General features: G+C 43.2%; 10 protein-coding genes across 10 annotated transcripts; 6 read left to right on the forward strand and 4 right to left on the reverse strand.

Annotated features, from left to right (window-relative positions):
• Nucleotides 1-375: 375 nt before the first annotated feature.
• SS1G_00292 (hypothetical protein) lies at nucleotides 376-2,701 on the reverse strand (the record flags this gene model as incomplete). The annotated part of the gene is made up of 2 exons (XM_001598156.1): nucleotides 376-646; nucleotides 705-2,701. 2 exons carry the CDS (start codon nucleotides 2,699-2,701, stop codon nucleotides 376-378), a joined length of 2,268 nt encoding a protein of 755 aa, XP_001598206.1.
• Nucleotides 2,702-3,625: 924 nt separating this feature from the next.
• Nucleotides 3,626-4,420, forward strand: SS1G_00293 (predicted protein; the record flags this gene model as incomplete). The annotated part of the gene is made up of 3 exons (XM_001598157.1): nucleotides 3,626-3,803; nucleotides 4,252-4,293; nucleotides 4,371-4,420. The coding sequence occupies 3 exons, from the start codon at nucleotides 3,626-3,628 to the stop codon at nucleotides 4,418-4,420; spliced, it is 270 nt and encodes an 89-aa protein (XP_001598207.1).
• Nucleotides 4,421-4,755: 335 nt separating this feature from the next.
• Nucleotides 4,756-4,920, reverse strand: SS1G_00294 (predicted protein; the record flags this gene model as incomplete). The annotated part of the gene is made up of 1 exon (XM_001598158.1): nucleotides 4,756-4,920. The coding sequence occupies one exon, from the start codon at nucleotides 4,918-4,920 to the stop codon at nucleotides 4,756-4,758; it is 165 nt and encodes a 54-aa protein (XP_001598208.1).
• Nucleotides 4,921-5,552: 632 nt separating this feature from the next.
• On the forward strand, nucleotides 5,553-6,005 carry SS1G_00295 (predicted protein; the record flags this gene model as incomplete). The annotated part of the gene is made up of 1 exon (XM_001598159.1): nucleotides 5,553-6,005. The coding sequence occupies one exon, from the start codon at nucleotides 5,553-5,555 to the stop codon at nucleotides 6,003-6,005; it is 453 nt and encodes a 150-aa protein (XP_001598209.1).
• Nucleotides 6,006-7,869: 1,864 nt separating this feature from the next.
• Nucleotides 7,870-8,609, forward strand: SS1G_00296 (hypothetical protein; the record flags this gene model as incomplete). Its single annotated transcript, XM_001598160.1, has 3 exons — nucleotides 7,870-7,872; nucleotides 7,923-8,104; nucleotides 8,207-8,609. The coding sequence occupies 3 exons, from the start codon at nucleotides 7,870-7,872 to the stop codon at nucleotides 8,607-8,609; spliced, it is 588 nt and encodes a 195-aa protein (XP_001598210.1).
• Nucleotides 8,610-8,975: 366 nt separating this feature from the next.
• SS1G_00297 (hypothetical protein) lies at nucleotides 8,976-9,996 on the reverse strand (the record flags this gene model as incomplete). Its single annotated transcript, XM_001598161.1, has 3 exons — nucleotides 8,976-9,253; nucleotides 9,463-9,767; nucleotides 9,845-9,996. The coding sequence occupies 3 exons, from the start codon at nucleotides 9,994-9,996 to the stop codon at nucleotides 8,976-8,978; spliced, it is 735 nt and encodes a 244-aa protein (XP_001598211.1).
• An 846-nt stretch (nucleotides 9,997-10,842) lies between these two features.
• SS1G_00298 (predicted protein) lies at nucleotides 10,843-11,457 on the forward strand (the record flags this gene model as incomplete). Its single annotated transcript, XM_001598162.1, has 1 exon — nucleotides 10,843-11,457. One exon carries the CDS (start codon nucleotides 10,843-10,845, stop codon nucleotides 11,455-11,457), a length of 615 nt encoding a protein of 204 aa, XP_001598212.1.
• A 1,306-nt stretch (nucleotides 11,458-12,763) lies between these two features.
• SS1G_00299 (hypothetical protein) lies at nucleotides 12,764-14,612 on the reverse strand (the record flags this gene model as incomplete). Its single annotated transcript, XM_001598163.1, has 2 exons — nucleotides 12,764-14,399; nucleotides 14,458-14,612. The coding sequence occupies 2 exons, from the start codon at nucleotides 14,610-14,612 to the stop codon at nucleotides 12,764-12,766; spliced, it is 1,791 nt and encodes a 596-aa protein (XP_001598213.1).
• A 710-nt stretch (nucleotides 14,613-15,322) lies between these two features.
• SS1G_00300 (predicted protein) lies at nucleotides 15,323-16,055 on the forward strand (the record flags this gene model as incomplete). Its single annotated transcript, XM_001598164.1, has 3 exons — nucleotides 15,323-15,355; nucleotides 15,741-15,802; nucleotides 15,878-16,055. 3 exons carry the CDS (start codon nucleotides 15,323-15,325, stop codon nucleotides 16,053-16,055), a joined length of 273 nt encoding a protein of 90 aa, XP_001598214.1.
• A 1,792-nt stretch (nucleotides 16,056-17,847) lies between these two features.
• SS1G_00301 (hypothetical protein) lies at nucleotides 17,848-18,565 on the forward strand (the record flags this gene model as incomplete). The annotated part of the gene is made up of 3 exons (XM_001598165.1): nucleotides 17,848-17,877; nucleotides 17,952-18,275; nucleotides 18,437-18,565. The coding sequence occupies 3 exons, from the start codon at nucleotides 17,848-17,850 to the stop codon at nucleotides 18,563-18,565; spliced, it is 483 nt and encodes a 160-aa protein (XP_001598215.1).
• Between the last annotated feature and the right edge of the window lie 74 nt (nucleotides 18,566-18,639).

Consider the following 18,639-nt stretch of genomic DNA (forward strand, 5'->3'; position numbering starts at 1 on the left):
ATGCTATATGAAATTATTGGTACTTGTATTTAATCATTTTTACTACTGTGGATGTGGATTTGGTGAGATGGTAGGTATATTTATCATTGATGGGTTATTAATACTATTTCCATCTAAATATTGGAATATCTACTCGTAAAACCTCGCTGTTCCATCGATTTGGATGTTATTACATCTTGCTGGAAATTCCCAAGTGTTAACGATGAATCTTGCTATATCGTCAATGCATTGTCATTTGCTCCCATATTTTACTCCCAAATCGCTGATATCTAGGATGACAGAAATGATCCTATTCCGCTTCTATTATGCGCCATAAATGTACCTCTCTCCTATCTTCACCTTCACTTTCCCTTTTCGGTGCACCATTTTGCAACTTCAACGTCTTCCTGTCGTACTGGCGTTCTGCGCCGTCTCCAATTGTTGTTTCCAGATGCTGTATAGTTCCTTGATTTCTTTCTCCTCCTTCCACTTATCCACGATGCCGTTCACTTCCTTCTGTCTCTTCTTTGCGCTCATCTTGTCTCTCTTCGCAAGCTTTTCAATGGTAAGATGGCCTTGACTTTCTAGACTGCCGATGACCCATTGGTTGAGTGCAAATTTCAAATGAATAAGTGTATGGGCATTCTCTGCATTCTCTTTGCACACACTACACGAGGAGGTTAGTCCCTGAATACGTAGCACAAAAATGTAGGTGATTAACTTACGAGCCAACCATGAACTCTTTGTCTTGAGAAGGCAGAGGTTCATCTCTACTGTTTAAACTTCGGGTTTCCTTCTCACCATCAGAATTTTCCTCGTCATCTTCCTCGGTATCACTATCATCCTTTTCCACCTCGGCCAAACTATCCTTATAGTACGCAGAACCCTTCAGTGAAATACCCCACGTCGGTACATGCTTCCTACGATTACATGCCTCACATTTAACCTCGCCTAACAGATCTATTGCCTCTCCAGATAAAAGCCTCCTAGTGTGGAATTCTGGACGGGCGTAGAGAGCTTTGGTAAAGTCGCGAGTCCATGAAGTAGAAACGAATTTGCTACCAGAAAGCCCACTATACGCATCTTCGAGCTTATTCCACGCTGATTTGTAGATAGGCATAAGATTTTGACTAAACCCAGGATTAATTTTGTTTTGGACACACCATTCAACCGCTTCAACGAAATGTTCTTTTAGAGGCTTGTGAGCGGCGGCTGTGAGATGCAGAGGAATCATAGCGTAATCTGGAACTCCAATAAGACCATCATCATCGTCATCAACAAAGTCGGAATCGTATTTATCCTCGTTCTCCTGTACAGGCTTTTTTGGTGACTTTCGCTTGCGTGTTTCTTGAACCTCCTCTTCTACTTCTTCATCTTCTTCATCTTCAAAGGTAGTCAATGCGTCGCTACCTGAATCATACAAACCACCAACCTCTTCTTCATCAGACTCAGAATCTGTAAGAATGGGGTTGCTTTCTCCAGCACGCTTGCGCTTGAGAATCTCTAATTGCTTCTGCTTGGCAGTTCTATGCTTTTTGGCGGGGAGTTTTCGCTTGACATGTGGAGAAGAAACCGGGCTATCGGATTCAGGGGCCGTCGTCTTAGCTAGCTTAGTCATAGGTGGCAAATCATCATCCGAATCGCTCTTGTTCACGACCTTCGTTTTCTTCACAGGCGATCCAAGATCACTATCCTCATCGTCGGAAATAATCGTTGGACGCTTTCTTTTCATGGGTGAGGTAGGGGGCTCATCATCTGGGTCATCTGAATCGAGGTCAAGCTGGACTTGAGGTATTATCCGTGCTGCTTGTCGGCGTCTGGTTGAAGATGGTAGTATATCATCTTCGGAGTCATTGTCGGCCTCCTCACAAGATCCATCACTACTTTGAATTGGTGCAGTTGGTTTTTGACTAAATAGGCCAGGTCGCTGCGAAGGCTTTGGCTTTGATGTAAATACGTCATCGTCACTTGTGTCTGATAATGTTACCGATCTTCTCTTCGGAGTACTCGTCGAAGGAGTCGAAGGTTTGGGGCTATGGACCAGAGTCTTTAGCGCTTTGCCTCGACTTCCAGAAGAAGGAAGAGGGGCATTATATGTGCTCCCGCCTTGTATGAAGCCTCGACCGGTGAGTGAACGTCTCCTCGATGAACCGCTTCCAGAACCTCTTCTCGTAGAACCTTTGATATCGACATCCGATTCATCATCCGTGGTTTCTGTAGCAGCAATTTTTTTCCTGTTCTTTTGTAATGGAGTGGTTGCCTCGACTTCAAATGTGGACTCATCTGGCTTATCTGTTGGATCAGTGGCGTACTCAGTAATTGATTTATTCACCTGTGATCCTCGTGCGCTTCGACGCAAACCGCTGACTACTCCAGTATCTACAATAGTGTCGTCTTTCTGCGAGCTTTTCGCAGGCGTTGGTAACGATACAAAATTGATCTTTCCATCTCTCGTATTCTTTCTCTTTCCCCCAGACTTTCCATTGATACCAGAGACTGCTTTCGCTGGCGATCCTGAAGACATACCGCTGCGTGTAACTCGCCCTCCGCTTCCCAAAGATGCATCACCATTCATTTTCTCATATCTGACCTTTGCAGGCGATGGTCCTTGACTTTTAGCAGGTGAAGCTAAAGCTAAAGGTACCTCAGTGGAGATCGGATCGAACGTCAAACGTGTTTGTTTCTTTCGCCGCTCCTGTCGTGATATATTGGACGAGCTCATTGTCGCAATTTCGAATGCTGCGGGTATATTCTGTAATTGTCTCTAGCGTTCGATCTCAAGGCTTACGAGATGAGTGTGAAGGCAAAAGGTGAATTTGGAATTTCGATAGCATATATTGACTGGGAGTAACTATCAAATGTTATTGAGTAACTTGTAAAAAACGAATGCGACTGCCACTGCCACTGCGAATGCAAAAATCCCAGATCGTGAGTTGTGAAAATATTGTAATGGTTTTGTTACAAACAGAAGTAAAAGAACCACAAAGGCAAAAGTAACGCGGGGACCGCGCCAAAAGTGAACCACGAAAGCACGTGCTAATTTTTAATAGTGCCGGGGGGAACTGCTTTCTTTAACGACGAAGTCCTACCTACTCACATGTTTCAACCCTTTTGGGCCACCAAAATTCGCTTTTAAGACATCGATTACATTTTCAGAATAGTTATTCTAGAGCAGGGCTGGAGCAGTACCTCATTTTTCACGACTTCCTCCTAAGACAATCGATCATAGTACTCATGACCTTGAGCTTAACAGAACTCGGTAAAGGAGGAGGATGAGCCTACAAAAGGCCTAATTCCCAAGCAAACATATGATAATGTCCTTCAGATATCAAAACTGAAATTAGTGAAACCACGTTCACTACATACCTAGTTAACCATTATTTTATGAGCCACAGATGGATATTAGGTCGAATAATCCGACGACCTCAGGCTCGACTCCAAACTATAAGTATGAATCAGAACTTATTAGCATGTATACTCTTCGTAGGTACTTCTCAAAACCCTTTTTCTTTTGAGTTAACAGTGTCTTATTTTTGATATTCGTTGCCAAATAAAATACAAGGCGCATATCTCATTGTATTTGATGTTCTCTGTACGGACAAGTCTCCTTTGCCAGAGCCTTCTCATCCAGAACTCATCAGTCTACATGTCTATCGACATCCAAGGAGGGAAGGAGCTCACTGGTCTTGGAATTGGAACTATACTCGCTTATCCAATGCATAGGATCGGTTGTCAATCCCTACATTTCCATTTGGAATTGGACAATAAAGTAGCATTGTATAATAAGAGTCAGGGAAACACCACATCTTATTGCTCTGCTGTATGTATGTTATATTTTTCCTGTTCCAAGCTCTAAAGTTCTTGTTCTTATGTTGTTTGATTTGGCATGAACACTGAAGTATCCATTCAACGTTTTCAGGAGGCTGATCCACACCGTCCCGGCATCACCTCATAGCTCCTTCCTCCCAAACTCCTGCACCAGCCTCCCTCACCTCCTTCCCTCTCAACACCTTCATACAGAGCTCCCACTTGGCGTTATAATCCAACCTATGCACGAATTAACCAAACATTACAATCTAGTGCAGTGGTCAAGCTCCTCGGCTTTCACTCCAAACAAATGACAATCTCACTAACATTCAATACCAGCTTTTATTCTCCTCTATGATCTTCGTTTAATACCCAATGATATCTTAGCAAGCGTTGCTACTCTTGTTGTTTACTGCTTATTAGTTCCTAATAAATCTTGCTTGCTAATTCCCGCTTCGTCATTAGCAGGCGAGCAATTGATTAGTGGGCGACCCTTTCTTTACTGCGGTATGTATATATCTTTCTATCAAATAATCGAGGGGCTTGATCACACAATACCTTTTTTTATTGGTTTAACTTGGTAGCCATTGAGAGTGTGGACGACCTCGATAGAGAAGGTATATCTTCAGCATGAAGTGGACGTCAAGGTTCCGCGATTTAGAAAGTCATGGAAATGATCTGTTCCCGAAATACCACTTCTCATATTTTTTTGCAAGTTCAAATCCACATCATATTCTTTTTTGGATTGGTGATTGCTGTCAAACTAAGTGGAGGTCAACAGGGAAAACAATCATGTCACTTAGTCATTTCTTCTTCATCTCTACTCCTGAATTGTTTTTCATGATTTGATCCTTCCTAAGTACCCCATCGATCACTTTTCTCAATGTCTTGAACCATGTTGAGATTCCCCCCTAGGAAGTTGGAAGAGATTAATGACCAATCTAGTATTGATGAACTGGGCGGGATGCTTCACGGCTGAATATTGACATTGATCACTTGGCTCAAATCATCCAGGTTATAAACATCGAGCCACACGACTTCAACACTCTTCCTCAAAGCTGATACATATGCTCTTTTTGAGGATGGCGCAACCGTCGTGCGAGATGCGGATTTCTGGAAGATGTGGACAGTCATGGACTTTACCCAAGTCAAATATATTCATACAAGCTCATGAATTGATGATTTGAAGCTGAACTGGTCTCATTACGCTTGGCGAGATGGAAAGAAACTTCACAAATGGTGGTTTGCTTCTCATAATCTTGAGTGTGGTGTGAATTTTGCACAGCGAAAATGAATCGACGAGTATCCGGCATACATGGTGCTGAAATTGAGATGTCGACGATGTATGATAGTAAGTCACTGACTGTTCAAGCTGAGAAGTAATGCTCCAAATGACTCGAAATCGGGGCATATTCATACAACATATATGAATATGAATAATTTCATCATGCTAATCCATGCCTATATAGTTTGAGCGTTTCCCATCAAATTTTTCTTTTCTATACCTTCATACCATATATATATATACTACGAAGAGACTTAAGCAACCACATTGTGCCACAGCTGTTCATTATTACAGCATCACGCCATCTTACCCACGACTCTAGTTTATTCGTTCCCCGATTTCGCTTGCCTTTAACCTTTAACACTCGGGCATTACTATGTAGGTTCCTCTATTTCGTTTTACTATTGTTCTTTGGCTGACGATAATAGATATTCTGCGAAGAAAGCTACAGTGTCTCGAAGTTCAAACCCACACAGACAAGATGTCGAACCGTTTCGTCCCGATTGAACCAGCTGTTCTTAACGATGGTACTAACGGCATGGAGGCATTGCCGATGGTTTGGGTTTGGGACGTCTATCTATGCGGATGCGCCATCTCTCGACCAATGGATCTCACAGATGCACCAGAACGTCCAAAATACAAACTGAAGGGCGAACTTTGTCCGTTGAGAGATTGTGACCCTTGCAAACATGCCGTAGAGTTCCTTGGCGAGGCCGTAAACATCTATGGAGAGCAATATATGGATGTACTTGTCCGGGATCTCAAGCACAAATGGGTAATAGCCAGGGGGCCTGATGCTTTCGTCGACGGCGACAATCCTCCTCCCGAAAAGACACCTTTCTGGCTTCTCGCAAGTATTTGGGATCAAACGACGCTGAAAGAATTTCATGGCGGGATTTATGACGAAGCTAGGAACAGGGGATTTATTTTTTAAGTGAAGTGGGAAGTCGTGCCGAGAACTTAAGCTCGGGAGAGCTCGAGGGTGAGTGGATCTGAAAGGCTGTTGTTGTCGAGAATGATTCGGTGTCTCACATTCATTTGCAGATTTAGTATTTCTTTAAACGTGTGGTAGAATTAATCAAGCCTGACTTTTTCCATCTATGAATAAGAAATAGAAACGCTGTCGAAAACATGATGCACAGAATGATTGTGATAATTCGACGTCCAGTCTAAGAGAAACAACCCAAATTACCTACAAAAGAAAAACCATATTCACATAACCTGTAGGCTCGGAATGATGGTTAGTAATCTCATGCATCAGTCATAAACACCACTACCCAGTACCGGTGAGTGAACCTTCATTCCATACTAGCAACTATACTCATAGCACACCACTGGATCTTCTCGTATATGAGTAACTCTTCCCCTTAAATCCTAACATCCTACCACAAAAAGCGCCCAAGGTATCAAGAATAGCTACACTCCCCTTCAATACTGCAGCACATCACCGCACTACTTTCCTTGAAATATCCACTTCCGTTCGCACGGTACGCCGTCATGCCTTTTGCCATTGCACAGTTCAAGCACTAACAAGCTGTGATCTTAGAGTAAAGGCTCTAGCACTGCAACATAGAATTCCCTACCAGTTATTACTAGAAAATGGCACTAACGATCGAGATGTAGACGATGTTTACATTAGCAGTACGTGCGAATATCGTAATTTACATCCGCGGGGAAGAGGGGAGTGAAAATATGCGCGTCGGCGATTGAAGGAGCATTGCAATTGGTCGACTGGAAAAATGATTAAGGAGCGGAAGCCTAAACCTAGAGAAATTATACGAATTTGATTTTTAGAGTGGAGTATATAATCCGTGGCTTTACCCGCGGGTTGTACTTGATATTGATACTGAATTATTAACCGAGGCCATTTTGCGGATGCTGCTACCGCGAGATGTAGAATGACCAGACGGCTATGGTTGCCTAGCACTGCGGACTAAAGAAGTAGTCCATATGCAGAGTGAACCTATTCACATCGGATATGACCACTTGATCCTCGACGTAACTTCACAAGAACAAATCACACCAAGGAGACGAATAAAAAGTAATCAGAAGCATAAATATATTGCACTAATCTAACAACCTCTCAACTATACACAACCACTACACCCAACCAACCCTCTCAAATCCCTCCAATCAAACATAAAATGTCTCCCAAAGGAACCAAACACAAAACTCATCGAACGAGTCTCATAGCCAGGATACCTCAGGGAAAAGTCTCGAAGAATCAAAATCGTGACCCGGGTTTTATTCTTGCTTCACTGTCCACACTTGCTCGCTCTGGGTTGAGACTCGGCAAGCTCTAGCAATATTTTGAAGCGACGTTGAGGATTTTCGTCATTTCCTTTGGAGAAAGGATGGATGGATGGATAGATGGGGATGATGATGAGAATGCTGGAACGGAAATTACCTACCTATCTGTCTTCATGAAACATTGATTGATTCGATGATGCATATTTGGACATCACTCCGCTGGTTGGAGAGCACTCTATGCATTAATCAATGAACATTGTGTTGTTGATGAAGAGGAAACCGAATTCAGGAGAAAATTTCGAGTTTTTCATAGCGATCCTTAGCGTAAACGCTAGTAATAAACTAGCTTAGTCCAGGTACAGCCAATTGGTCAATCCGAAAAAAATCCACTTCAGCCTCGCCAGCAAGGCATTTCGCGTCATTCATGGCGGGCGAACTTTATCAATAAAGTATCAACTCCCGCTTTTACGTTTTACTGCTATTCCATCTCTGCCCATAAAAATATCCTTTACGCAACATTTTTTTTATTCGCATGCTTGATACACAAAATGGTATTCCCCCTCACCTACCAGTTTCATATACAAAACTAACACAGACTCAGCCCCCAAAACGGAAAGACACCTCCGCGCCAGCAGCAGGCCCGCGGTCCAAGCTAGCTAAAGAGAATAACATTACCGCGGCGGAAGAAACAGAGATTAAAGAAGCATTTTCTTTATTTTCGCAGAAGATGGATGGCGAAAAGGAAGGGGTTATAGCGATTGGTGATGTGAGGAGAGCGTTGATGTATGTGCCTTTTTTGCGCTTCAAAGAGCCTCCATCTATGCCTTTAATGCCTAGAAAAGAAAGAAGGATGATGTTATAAATTAGATACTAATAAGAAAACAGAGCGCTAGGTCTAACGCCCACCGCATCGGAACTGCGCGAATACCACAGCATTCTCGACCCCGAAGATGAAGGCTACACTATCTATCGCCATTTCCTCGCTATTTGCGCCATTAAATTTCATTCTCGGACTCGGACGTCGGATTCGCATAGGAAAGATGTCGATGATGCGTTTAGACTTTTTACAAATGCGGGACAGAAGAGGGGTGGAAGTGGGGGTGGAGGAGATATGGGGAGAATTACAATGGCGACGTTGAAGAGGGTCGCGAAGATTTTGAAGGAGGATGTGGATGAGGATTTGTTGGCTAGTATGTTGTTGGAGGCGAATGGTGGTAAAGGGGTAGGGCAGGGGGTGGAGAGGGATGAGTTCGAGGCGGTTATGAGGAGAGCGGGGATGTGGAGGTGAGGGATGGATGAATGAGTTCATCTGATGCATGAGCTAGTGATTTGAGTGCTTGACATATATGAGTTTGGGGTTATGGTGTTCAGGACGCTTTCTGGTGTGGAGTTTTGGGAACAAATTCGATATTACCATGGATGGAGTTACATACACAGACGACAAAGAAGTCTAGCATAGCGTTGTTTGTTGCATATCTTTCATTTATTTAACTGATTGCTCTTGATGTCAACGCCTCGAGTAGATTATGCAAAATCCGGTACAGTCCGACAAAACACCTTTCCACCTTGTGAGTATTCAATTATTTGAACCTTTATTGATATATTTGTGACGCCAATTCCCATATAACCTCCTTGGTATCTTGAAACAATCAGTTTAGACTGCCGGAACCTCCGTCTGAATTTTAGGCGGGGTGACCTCAGTCTGTGCGGACTCGGATGTACTTTCCGGAGGTGGAGCCTTGAATCCAGCGTGGTCTGAGTGTTTCTTATAGAAGAAGTTGTCGGGCTTGGGTTTCAGTTCTTCAGGGAGTTCCTCCAAGACCGTAGCGAGTAACGCATCGATAGATTTTTGCTTCGAGGCGTCACGATGCCAGATTGAGATGAGATGAGAGTTGAAACGAACAGAGAGACCAACGCCACAAAGTTGATCGCCTAGTTGTATGTTAGTATTACTTTCGTGTTGCACTCTATCTCATAACCTTAACCTCCTAACCCAAAAAGCGAAACACTTGTCCGTGGAGGATTCAGACGCGCTATACATCAACATTTCAGTGTCTTTAAGCCCCCCATATTAAAAATCTCCAATTATCTGTAAAGGGCTGGTATTTCCTAAACCAAGAGATATGGATAAAATGGCTTACCTAGTTCCAAGCAGCCTTGAAGCTTCTCTCCTATAGCCATCAATTGAACTCTAGTGAAAAAGTCCGGACCATTTTGTTTTGGAACCCTAAATGTCCAACTACCTCCATTGATATTCCTTCTATCTTCCCATATTGGCTGGAATCCTTGTTTGAATAGATAAATCGACTCTCTCATTTTAATTTGATCGAACGGAGTGTTGTTGCAATAACGCCAAAAGTCCTGAATCGATTCGATTTGTGTGGGAAGTTTGTCGAGAGTAGCACTATAAGTACCATCTGCGGCTGGCTTCTGATCTTTCTGCTGTCTATTTGGTACTTCGTTAGCAATTTTACCAAACCAATACCCCGCAGAATCCACACATCCTACAAGAAGAGCACTAACCTATCAAAGTATATATTCCAATAATGTTGTGTAGGCAATGGACGCATTGCCTTTAACATATTCTTCTTGGCATCATCTCGAGCAGGCGATCCAGTATCGCTTGGCCCTGAGGTGGAAATTCCTCGTGTAATGAGTGATGGTCGTAACGCCATATTGTATCAAATGGTATCTGTAATATTGCAATTGAAGATGTAGAGAATACTCGAATGCGGCTACCACTTTCAAGAAGAATGACAAGATACCAAGAGATCGAGCAGCCAAGAATGGGTGAGAGGGACAAGAGAAAGATAGTAGAGAGGATGAAAGAGAAAACAAATGGTATTGTACAAAGGATGAGGTGATAAGAAGCAGCAGGCGCCAAGGGAATGAATGCACAGGAGATCACACCTGAAGCAGCGGACCCATTATGAAACCCTGAAACAAGCGCCCGAACGGCCCTCTCAAAGAGTACATGCCCCTTGCAATGGCTGTTCGGACTTCACATTGGTTCAATTGGTTGTACGCAATTGCAGGCATGACACGCGGCCGGCGCGGTCCGAGAAAATAAAAAGTGATCGGTGATGTAAATCACGTGCGGTGGAGCATGAGTGGAAGTTTTCGATGATGGTTTTTTCTGGTGAGGTCACTCTACATCTAACTAATCGCCAAATCAATCAATTTCTAAAGAAGGAATAAATCACCCTTCCTCCTTGCTATATTTTCGGTGAATTTTTATTTACAAAATCCCATTAATCAAAACATTTTCAAAAATCTTTTTGGATCCTTGGAATACATATTCTCGCTCCACCCAATTAAAACTTCCAGGACCACATAAGCATACTACTACCCTGGTCTACCAGATACATCACCTATCAAAAGTTTCAATACTCTCAAGAATATATACTTTTTCAGACTTCAACGATTGGGTCCTACCACTGAGACTTACTACTGAGCTGAGACCTTTCCAAACATCGCTATCAATCTCACCTCAACCCAGGAACTCACCTGACACATTCACCATGTCAGCCAAAGATTCCTCCCTTCCCACAGAAGCAATGGACGCCGAAGCAGCACCCACACGGAAAATCCGTGATGCCAAACTCCCATCCAGAAAACGTACCGCCCTAGGAAGAGCATCCCCAAACACTACTCAACCATCCATCACTACCTCCAAATCCGCACCCACAAAACCACCCAACTCATCAACTCCAGCTTCCTCAGAAGTCACTTCATCATCAGAAGCAGAAGCCTCCCCATCAGAATCTTCTTCCGAAGACGAATCTGAAGATGAGATTCCCCTCATACGGCCCCTAAATGCCCGTCCCGTCATGCGTGTATCCGAGCTGAATGGTTTTGGCGGTTCAGAAGGCTTAAATAATCTTCCAGATTTTTTGAAGCAGATGAAAGAAGCGAATGAGGAATTAATGAAGAAAATGAGTGGGGGTGAAAAGCGAGGGCTAGAGGATGTGAGGGAAGGAGAGAGTTATGTGGAAATGAATTTGGGATTGGGCGTTTTGGAAGAGAAGAGGGATGGGGACAGTGAGCATGAGAGTGAAAGTGAGGTAGAGGAGAAAGATGCGGATGGGGATAGGAAGATGGGGGAGGGAAAGAAGGTGGGAATTGAAGAACTTTGAGATGGTAGGGTGGATTGATTATCTGAATTTTCTGTATAAATCGAGATCAGGATTCTTCGTCCGAGCACATCGGATACTTGGAGTTGGTTGGATACGGCGTCGATAAAAGGAATATAGAATGTTGCTTCAGGGTATGGATGGGATAGACGACCTTGGCCCACGTAAGGATAAAACTCGAAGACAAAAGGAAACTCAAGAGGCTCACTTAGCATTAATCCCTTTACCCCAACGTTATCTATAGAAATGGGATTACAATACCCAAATCCAAATTACGAATCCCATCTCGCTGATGCCTTCTATCCTCTCGTTTCCTTGTGACTAAAACAAAACCATTTCAACCAGAGCCCCAGAAACAGATATATATATCCTCAACATTATATATCCACAATCCCGTCCTACAACTCAACGCATCCCAACAAGTAATAAGTATATAGCGACTGATATCAACAATCTATACACCACAAGTGCCGCACATTACAAAGTAACCAGTCTATCTATCTATCTATCCATCCATCCACCCCATTCCAATCCCTCAAAACTCAAATGTACACCTACCTAATAGGTAGCCACTTCAAATCACAATCCCCCCAGCCCCCTAACAAGCTCCATCACTTCCTCAGCACAAGCCATTACACCCAGTTACATCTTAATAACCTCCTCCTCCAAGCCTCCTCTTTCAGCCGCCCAGCCCGACGAAATATCAAACTACCATTTACAGCTCAGACTTACAGCTCAAACTTACAACTCTCCTCCATACACTTAGCCCCTGCACAACCAATTCCCTCACCAATAGCCCACGCTAATCTACCCTATTCCCCTAATTCCCCTAGCTGCGGAACCCATAATACTAAGTAAACCCCCCCCCCCCAAAAAAACTAACAATACATACTAACCATATCCACCACTCAGAACACTTGGACTTGATTTCGGGGTTTTAATGTTGCATATCTATATTCTTATCTTACAAGTCTTATCCTGACAAGTCCTGACAAGTATGGTATCATCCACTACCTACCTAGCCACCTAAGTATTCATCGTTCGAAGTCCAGTAGCTAGGACTAGTACGAAATCCATTCCTCTCGGAAAAACAAGATTAATGTATTAAAACAGGTAATCAATCGACTAACTAGACTCTATACACCAACCATGCCATGATCCATAATTCTACATATCCGACCCCCCAGTCCTACCCTTGGTATAATATTAAAAGAAAAAAAACACCCAAACACCAACGCTTGTCCTGTTTTCCTTCATAAGGTCTGTCCATCCATAAAAAATTCGCCCTCTCCTTTCCGTTCCCTTATAATCATACAACTTGAATTACCCCAATTTCGCGACCGAAACGACCTTTATCATCACCAATCTTCTTTCTGAACATACCCAAATCCTTTAACAGATCACCCATGAAACCTTGAATCTCACTTGCTCTCTCCTGATGAACACCAACATCAATAGCTTCATCTTCATCTGTGTATTCCTGTCCATACTCTTCTTCCTCTGCAGTCGCTTGATCCGGATGTCTATTCTCCTTGTTCTGCTCCACTTCATGTTCGCCACCAAAATCAGGATTGCGCAGACTAATAGCTCTTGCAGGTTCCACCTTGATTGGATTCTTCAAGCTGTCCAGAGCTAGCTTCAAATGCAATCTCAAAGCGTCATTCTCCGTTGTCAAGCTGCGAATTTTGCCTTCTGATATCATGGTTCTATCTTCCATCATTCTTTGCATTAGGGCGATCTTGTTCTGGTATTGCTCGAGTTTCTCGTCTTGTGCTTTGGTTTCTGTCTCTTTGCGCGTGGAATCAGATTTGGAAACTTGAAGTTGTAGGATACGAATCTCCTCAGCCATGGCAGCAATTTGAGCATCGCGCTCCGCAGCGGAAACATGGTCCTGATTGACGACGGCACGTGTGCGGATACGTTTGGCTTGATCGGCATAGCGAAGGGTGGAGAGAGTTTCATCGTAATCGGACGGAGAAATGCATGCAATCATTGCGGTTTTGCTATTTCCTCCCAGTGAATCCTTGAGCAGCCAAGTGAGGATCGAATCTCTATAGGGAACAACATCCTTGTTGCGCTTTCCGGTGCGGTGTTGTTTTGGATCCGCGAGAGCAGCAATGACACGACCAAGAGTAGTTAGGGATTTATTGATATTGCTTCCCTCGCGTAGACGAGCACCTGTTGCTTCTGTTGCCTTTGCTCGTTCACTGCCTGCAAGATCCACGAGTCGTATCCTAGCAGTACGTTCTGTAGTTTCGTCGGTGTCCATCTCATGGTGAATCTGCTTGAGCATAATAGTAAAAACACTATGGCTTCTGCTACTTGTATCATTCATCTTAGTACTTGCTGTGGTTCGACTAGCATCTCCCATTTTCATGTATCGCATAATCTCGGAGATATTCTTAACAGGAGCATCGATTAAATCCTTGATATAAGGTCCTTCAGTAGGGGATTCACGAATCTTAAGGTAATAAGGTGGTTGATTGGGGTGGTATGGAACAAGGAGATCTCGGACATGTTCGTTATAGACCTCGAAATAAGATACACGGACATTGTAGGAAATGTTTGGACTTTCATTATGGGCTGCCTCAATCCGCTGGAAAAGATCCTCGCAGGTCCTTGGTATTAATCCTGGCTGCTCTTCTGTCCCCATCATCGTATAACTCTTTCCCGATCCAGTCTGGCCATATGCAAAGATGCATGTATGATATCCTTCGAAGTTATGATCCAAGAATTCCTCCCCCAAGCTATTATAAACATCCTCCTGGTGCGCATAATGTTTATCAGATTTGTTGTGGCTCCAAAAGGAATTGTCAAATGTAAAGTGTTTCTCTTCAATGACTCTGCGCATCTTCGAGCGAGTGTTTGCAGGATCTGCATCATTGGGTACGAGAAGGGTGGTTGCTTGCGACATTGGATTCATCTCGACCAGGCACTCAGCTCCTCTATTGATTTCTGTAATAAAATTAGTGAAATGCCGCAGCATTTTTGCGTTTCAAATACCCACCTCTGGGAAGAAATCCTCTAACTCTAACCACAACTCTAACATTTCCACCCGCATCTTTGGCCGAAGATACAACACTACCTTCCCTTGATCTTAAAGAAGGAGTAGATGCAGTTGATGCCACACCCGGCATCAATCGCGGATCAAGAGCCATGGCAATTAATATTTCGTTGATACCAGCTATCTTTTTGCGGAATTGACGTTGTAAATGTGAGTACATGAAGGGACTCTCAATACCCAGTAAACAAAAAGCAATGACGCAAGGGTGTTGGCTGGGTGAAAAGTGGACCAGGGGGTTTAGGAGCTTCGCTTCAGTGTTTGCTACAGTAGCGTTGAACAGCAAAGTAACACTCAAATTTGATATAATCAATAATCTACCGTCGCAAGTCAATTTGGGTTGAATAGATGAAGAGATCAATTCATAACATTGTTGTTTGGCAATTTAAAGGTAGGAGAAGTGAAGGGATGAGATTTTGGGATCGCGCTCCAAAGTTCACTTTTGTTTACACTATGAAATTTGCGGTTAGTACTCAAATGGGTTAAGCGCTGTGCCACCAACGCGCCACGCTCAGAATCCTTCAAAATACTTCCTGCGTTTAGAACTTGATCATTATTATCGTCGCTTGCGATGGGATCTGAATCATTCTAGCGGCGAAAGGAAGTATCACATTACTAGGAATGTGTGCTTCTTTGTCGTCAAGATCATATGGTAATACTGTGACCTACGAGTACAATGGCTCCAGGAGGTCCAATGCTGTGTCACCAGGAAAGCATGTGTTATAACCAATAGACTTTATGATATGCTAGACATTTAAACATCCCGCTTCGATATGCAAGTGGATTGCATTGCGATACCCCGCCACAATGCTTACTTCATCCATTCTTGGCTACACTGCAGTACAGATGAAGCGTTGAAGATTTTACCCCGCTGTTTCAAAAGCTAAAATCCGTTTCTGACTGTGAATATATTAAAGCTTGTGTTCCTTTCCTCCTTCCTTTCCTCAAATATCATAGCAGTCTTTGGATTAAGTAGACTCACCAGAATTTAAGCATTAATTTCTAAGATGGGATTTCCAGCCAATCTACCAGAATTTGAACGGCGATTATTGCCCCAGCTAGTCGATGAGATCGCATATTCTGATACTAAACGAATATACCTCTCTTCTGAAATCTGCAAACTTAGAAGAAGGCTCTATCGACATTGATTATGAATCATTCTTCACGGCTGTGAATCGATATGCTTTTTTGGTTGATGCGCTACTGATGGGATGGGGTCCCACAGTCGTTCTCTGCATGGGACCTGGGAGATCTTTGCTACCTCATACTTATATTAGGAATGTGCAAGTGGGACATATTGTAGACTTTTACCACTCTTATCCCCTGCGAAGGGAACCTAATCATCATGTAGACTTCTCTCAGTTCTCATCGCCGGGAGTTCGCTGAGGTGAAGGACAAACCTTTCCTCATTCTATATACACCAGGCTCTACTGGTATCCCGAAGCCAGCGCATGTCAATCTCTGCAGCTTCGCCGCCAACGCCGCCTACCAACTTGTACCATCTCTCAGAGGCAAACCGACTATGGTCAACTACATGTAAGGCGAGAGGATCTTTGTTGCACTCATTTTTATGCCATGCCGCCAACTTTGCATGAGCTCTAGAGTTCAACATCTATGCTGGACTTGTTGTGTCCTTCCACCACGAGGACCGCCCACTTGCCGATTTGGTAAACATTTCCGGAAATTTGGATACCGACTTTATTCCTCCATCAATAATCATTGATGTATATGAGAGCCTGGACTGCTTTCCCAATTTGGTCAGGCACATGTCATTTGTTGGTTATACTGGTGGTAGTTTACCAAAGGATATTGAGGATACTATTTCTAGCAAAACGAAGCTCATGAAATTAATCGGGATAATGTGTAACGTGAAGAACCAAGGAAATTTCCGTGTAGATTTCTATTGTTGCTAAGGGCTTAAACAGGTATCACTGGATTCAGATATATATTCAGATCCGGATCTTCGAATGTAACGGCACTGAAGCGTACAGAGACCTTTCCTTGTGGTGTGAACTGGGTAACGTTCATTATGGTAATATTCTGTGAATAAGAATTTTGGACTTTCTGTGAACATGCACTCGTCCTTAGACTGATATAGTAATCTAACATCTTCCTCTCCGGAAAGAATTGATATAGACATACTTGTGACTGTACATTGGAAACTCGCGTATACAATAATTTCAGTTCCACATTACAGAATCAACGAATTGACGGGGAGTGTGAGCACTTACTTACGCAACCCCAAGGCTGATTGGATTCATTTCCTCTGATTCGTAGATTCGTGTAAGTAAAATATACTAAAATAATCTCCATAATCCTTGAGAATCAACGGACTGCATCTACAACCTCTGCATGAAACTCAATCTGCGTCTCCCACCCACCCTGTCTCACACCTCCCACCGCAGGATCAACCAGAAGCAATTGCTTCCCTCATTCTCTCGGATAGGCCAAGGCTCATCAATATCTGTTAAAAATGCAATTGATATCTTATTGTGGATATCAGGGAATTATGCTTTAAGAGATGAGGCCAATACATCACCGCCATCTCCGTACGGAATGCATCCTCAATGTTTGCATTTCACATGGAGAAAACTTGTAAGCGGAAAACACTATGACAGCTAGTAACCATCCCAACTCCACCATGTACTTGTGTTGTCGCTGCACCTTTAGACAGCGAGATTACTGAAGATATCCTTCTGCTTGCAGAATATAAAGAACTTTCTTCTTTGCATCTTTGCTCAGCTTCCCTTACTTGACAATCGATGAACTTCCTAAGGAGCTATCTAAATCTGCACTTGCATTTGTATTGATGCGTAGATAGAAAGGTGGGAATAAAGATAAAAGGGTAACAAATCTGGCTGTGTGGGCTTGAAGATTTCGGTAAGCACCCCTGCAAACATTTCGGAATCTGTGATGACGATGACGATGACGTGCAAACTGAAATCAGACGAAGATAATATGTAAAAAAAAATATATATCTGCTGATTGATAGCCTCTTTTCATTCACTGTCCACGAGGTGAATGTATTCGAAAAGATTAATCGATAGGATTATAGTCTGAATGAACTGCCCCGTTAAATGCAATGTGATTTTGCAACGATGTGTGTGGATGAGTGAGGGAATGGCGTCAACCTCATCGGGCGCAGACTTTTCGTAGGGATTTCTATATTTAAGTCAGCTCTCCGCTTTGATATTTATTTATCCAAACCAACAGAAGACAAAGGAAACCACTTATCTTATGTTACTATTCTCATTTGAAGCATAATACTGCGCTCAATTCCATCCAGTCTATATTCAAGGACGATTTACTCACTAGTCAATTAAGATACCAAAATGAGAGCTTACTGGTTTGACAACAAGGAGGTGAATTACCCCTTGTCCCCACTACATTACCCCTCCATATCCGATCACTCTTAGTAACAAACATTTCACTACAGGGCGACCAACGCGAACTTCATGACTCAGGTCGCGACGTTGATCCTGAATACTTGGAGAAGCTTGGGGTTCTCTATTATCACTTCGCAGACGAAAAGGATGTCGACAAGCTCGCCTCGGACAGAAGCTACAAGAATCGCGATGTAATTACCGTTTCACCACAGAAAATGGGCGATGTTTACGAGGAGAAGGTCAAGATGTTCTTTAATGAGCATTTGCATGAGGATGAGGAAATTAGATATATAAGAGATGGTGCGGGATTTTTCGATGTTAGAAGTGAGGGCGATGAGTGGGTGCGCATTAGGTTGGAGAAGGACGATTTGATCGTAAGTGATCATAATACATTGGAACTGCGTCAGAATAAGGATTGACTTGGTGGATAGATTCTCCCGGCTGGTATTTACCATCGTTTTACTACTGATGACAAGAATGTACGGTTCCCTTTATGATGTTCTTCCTGTCTTTACCATTACTAACGGAGGAGTAGTACATCCAAGCAATGAGACTGTTCAAGGAGGAGCCCAAATGGACACCCCTGAACCGTGGTCCAGAAGTAGATGCCAATCCATACCGCAAGGAGTATCTGCAGACTGTTCCTGCAATTGCCAGTCAGTAGCGTGGGGTGGATGATGGTGGAATGGATGGTGGAGGGTGCTCTATGGAAGAGAATAGCGATAATGAGAAAACGAC

This window comes from Sclerotinia sclerotiorum, genomic scaffold, assembly GCF_000146945.2.
Source record: "Sclerotinia sclerotiorum 1980 UF-70 scaffold_1 genomic scaffold, whole genome shotgun sequence".
NCBI lineage: Eukaryota > Fungi > Ascomycota > Leotiomycetes > Helotiales > Sclerotiniaceae > Sclerotinia > Sclerotinia sclerotiorum.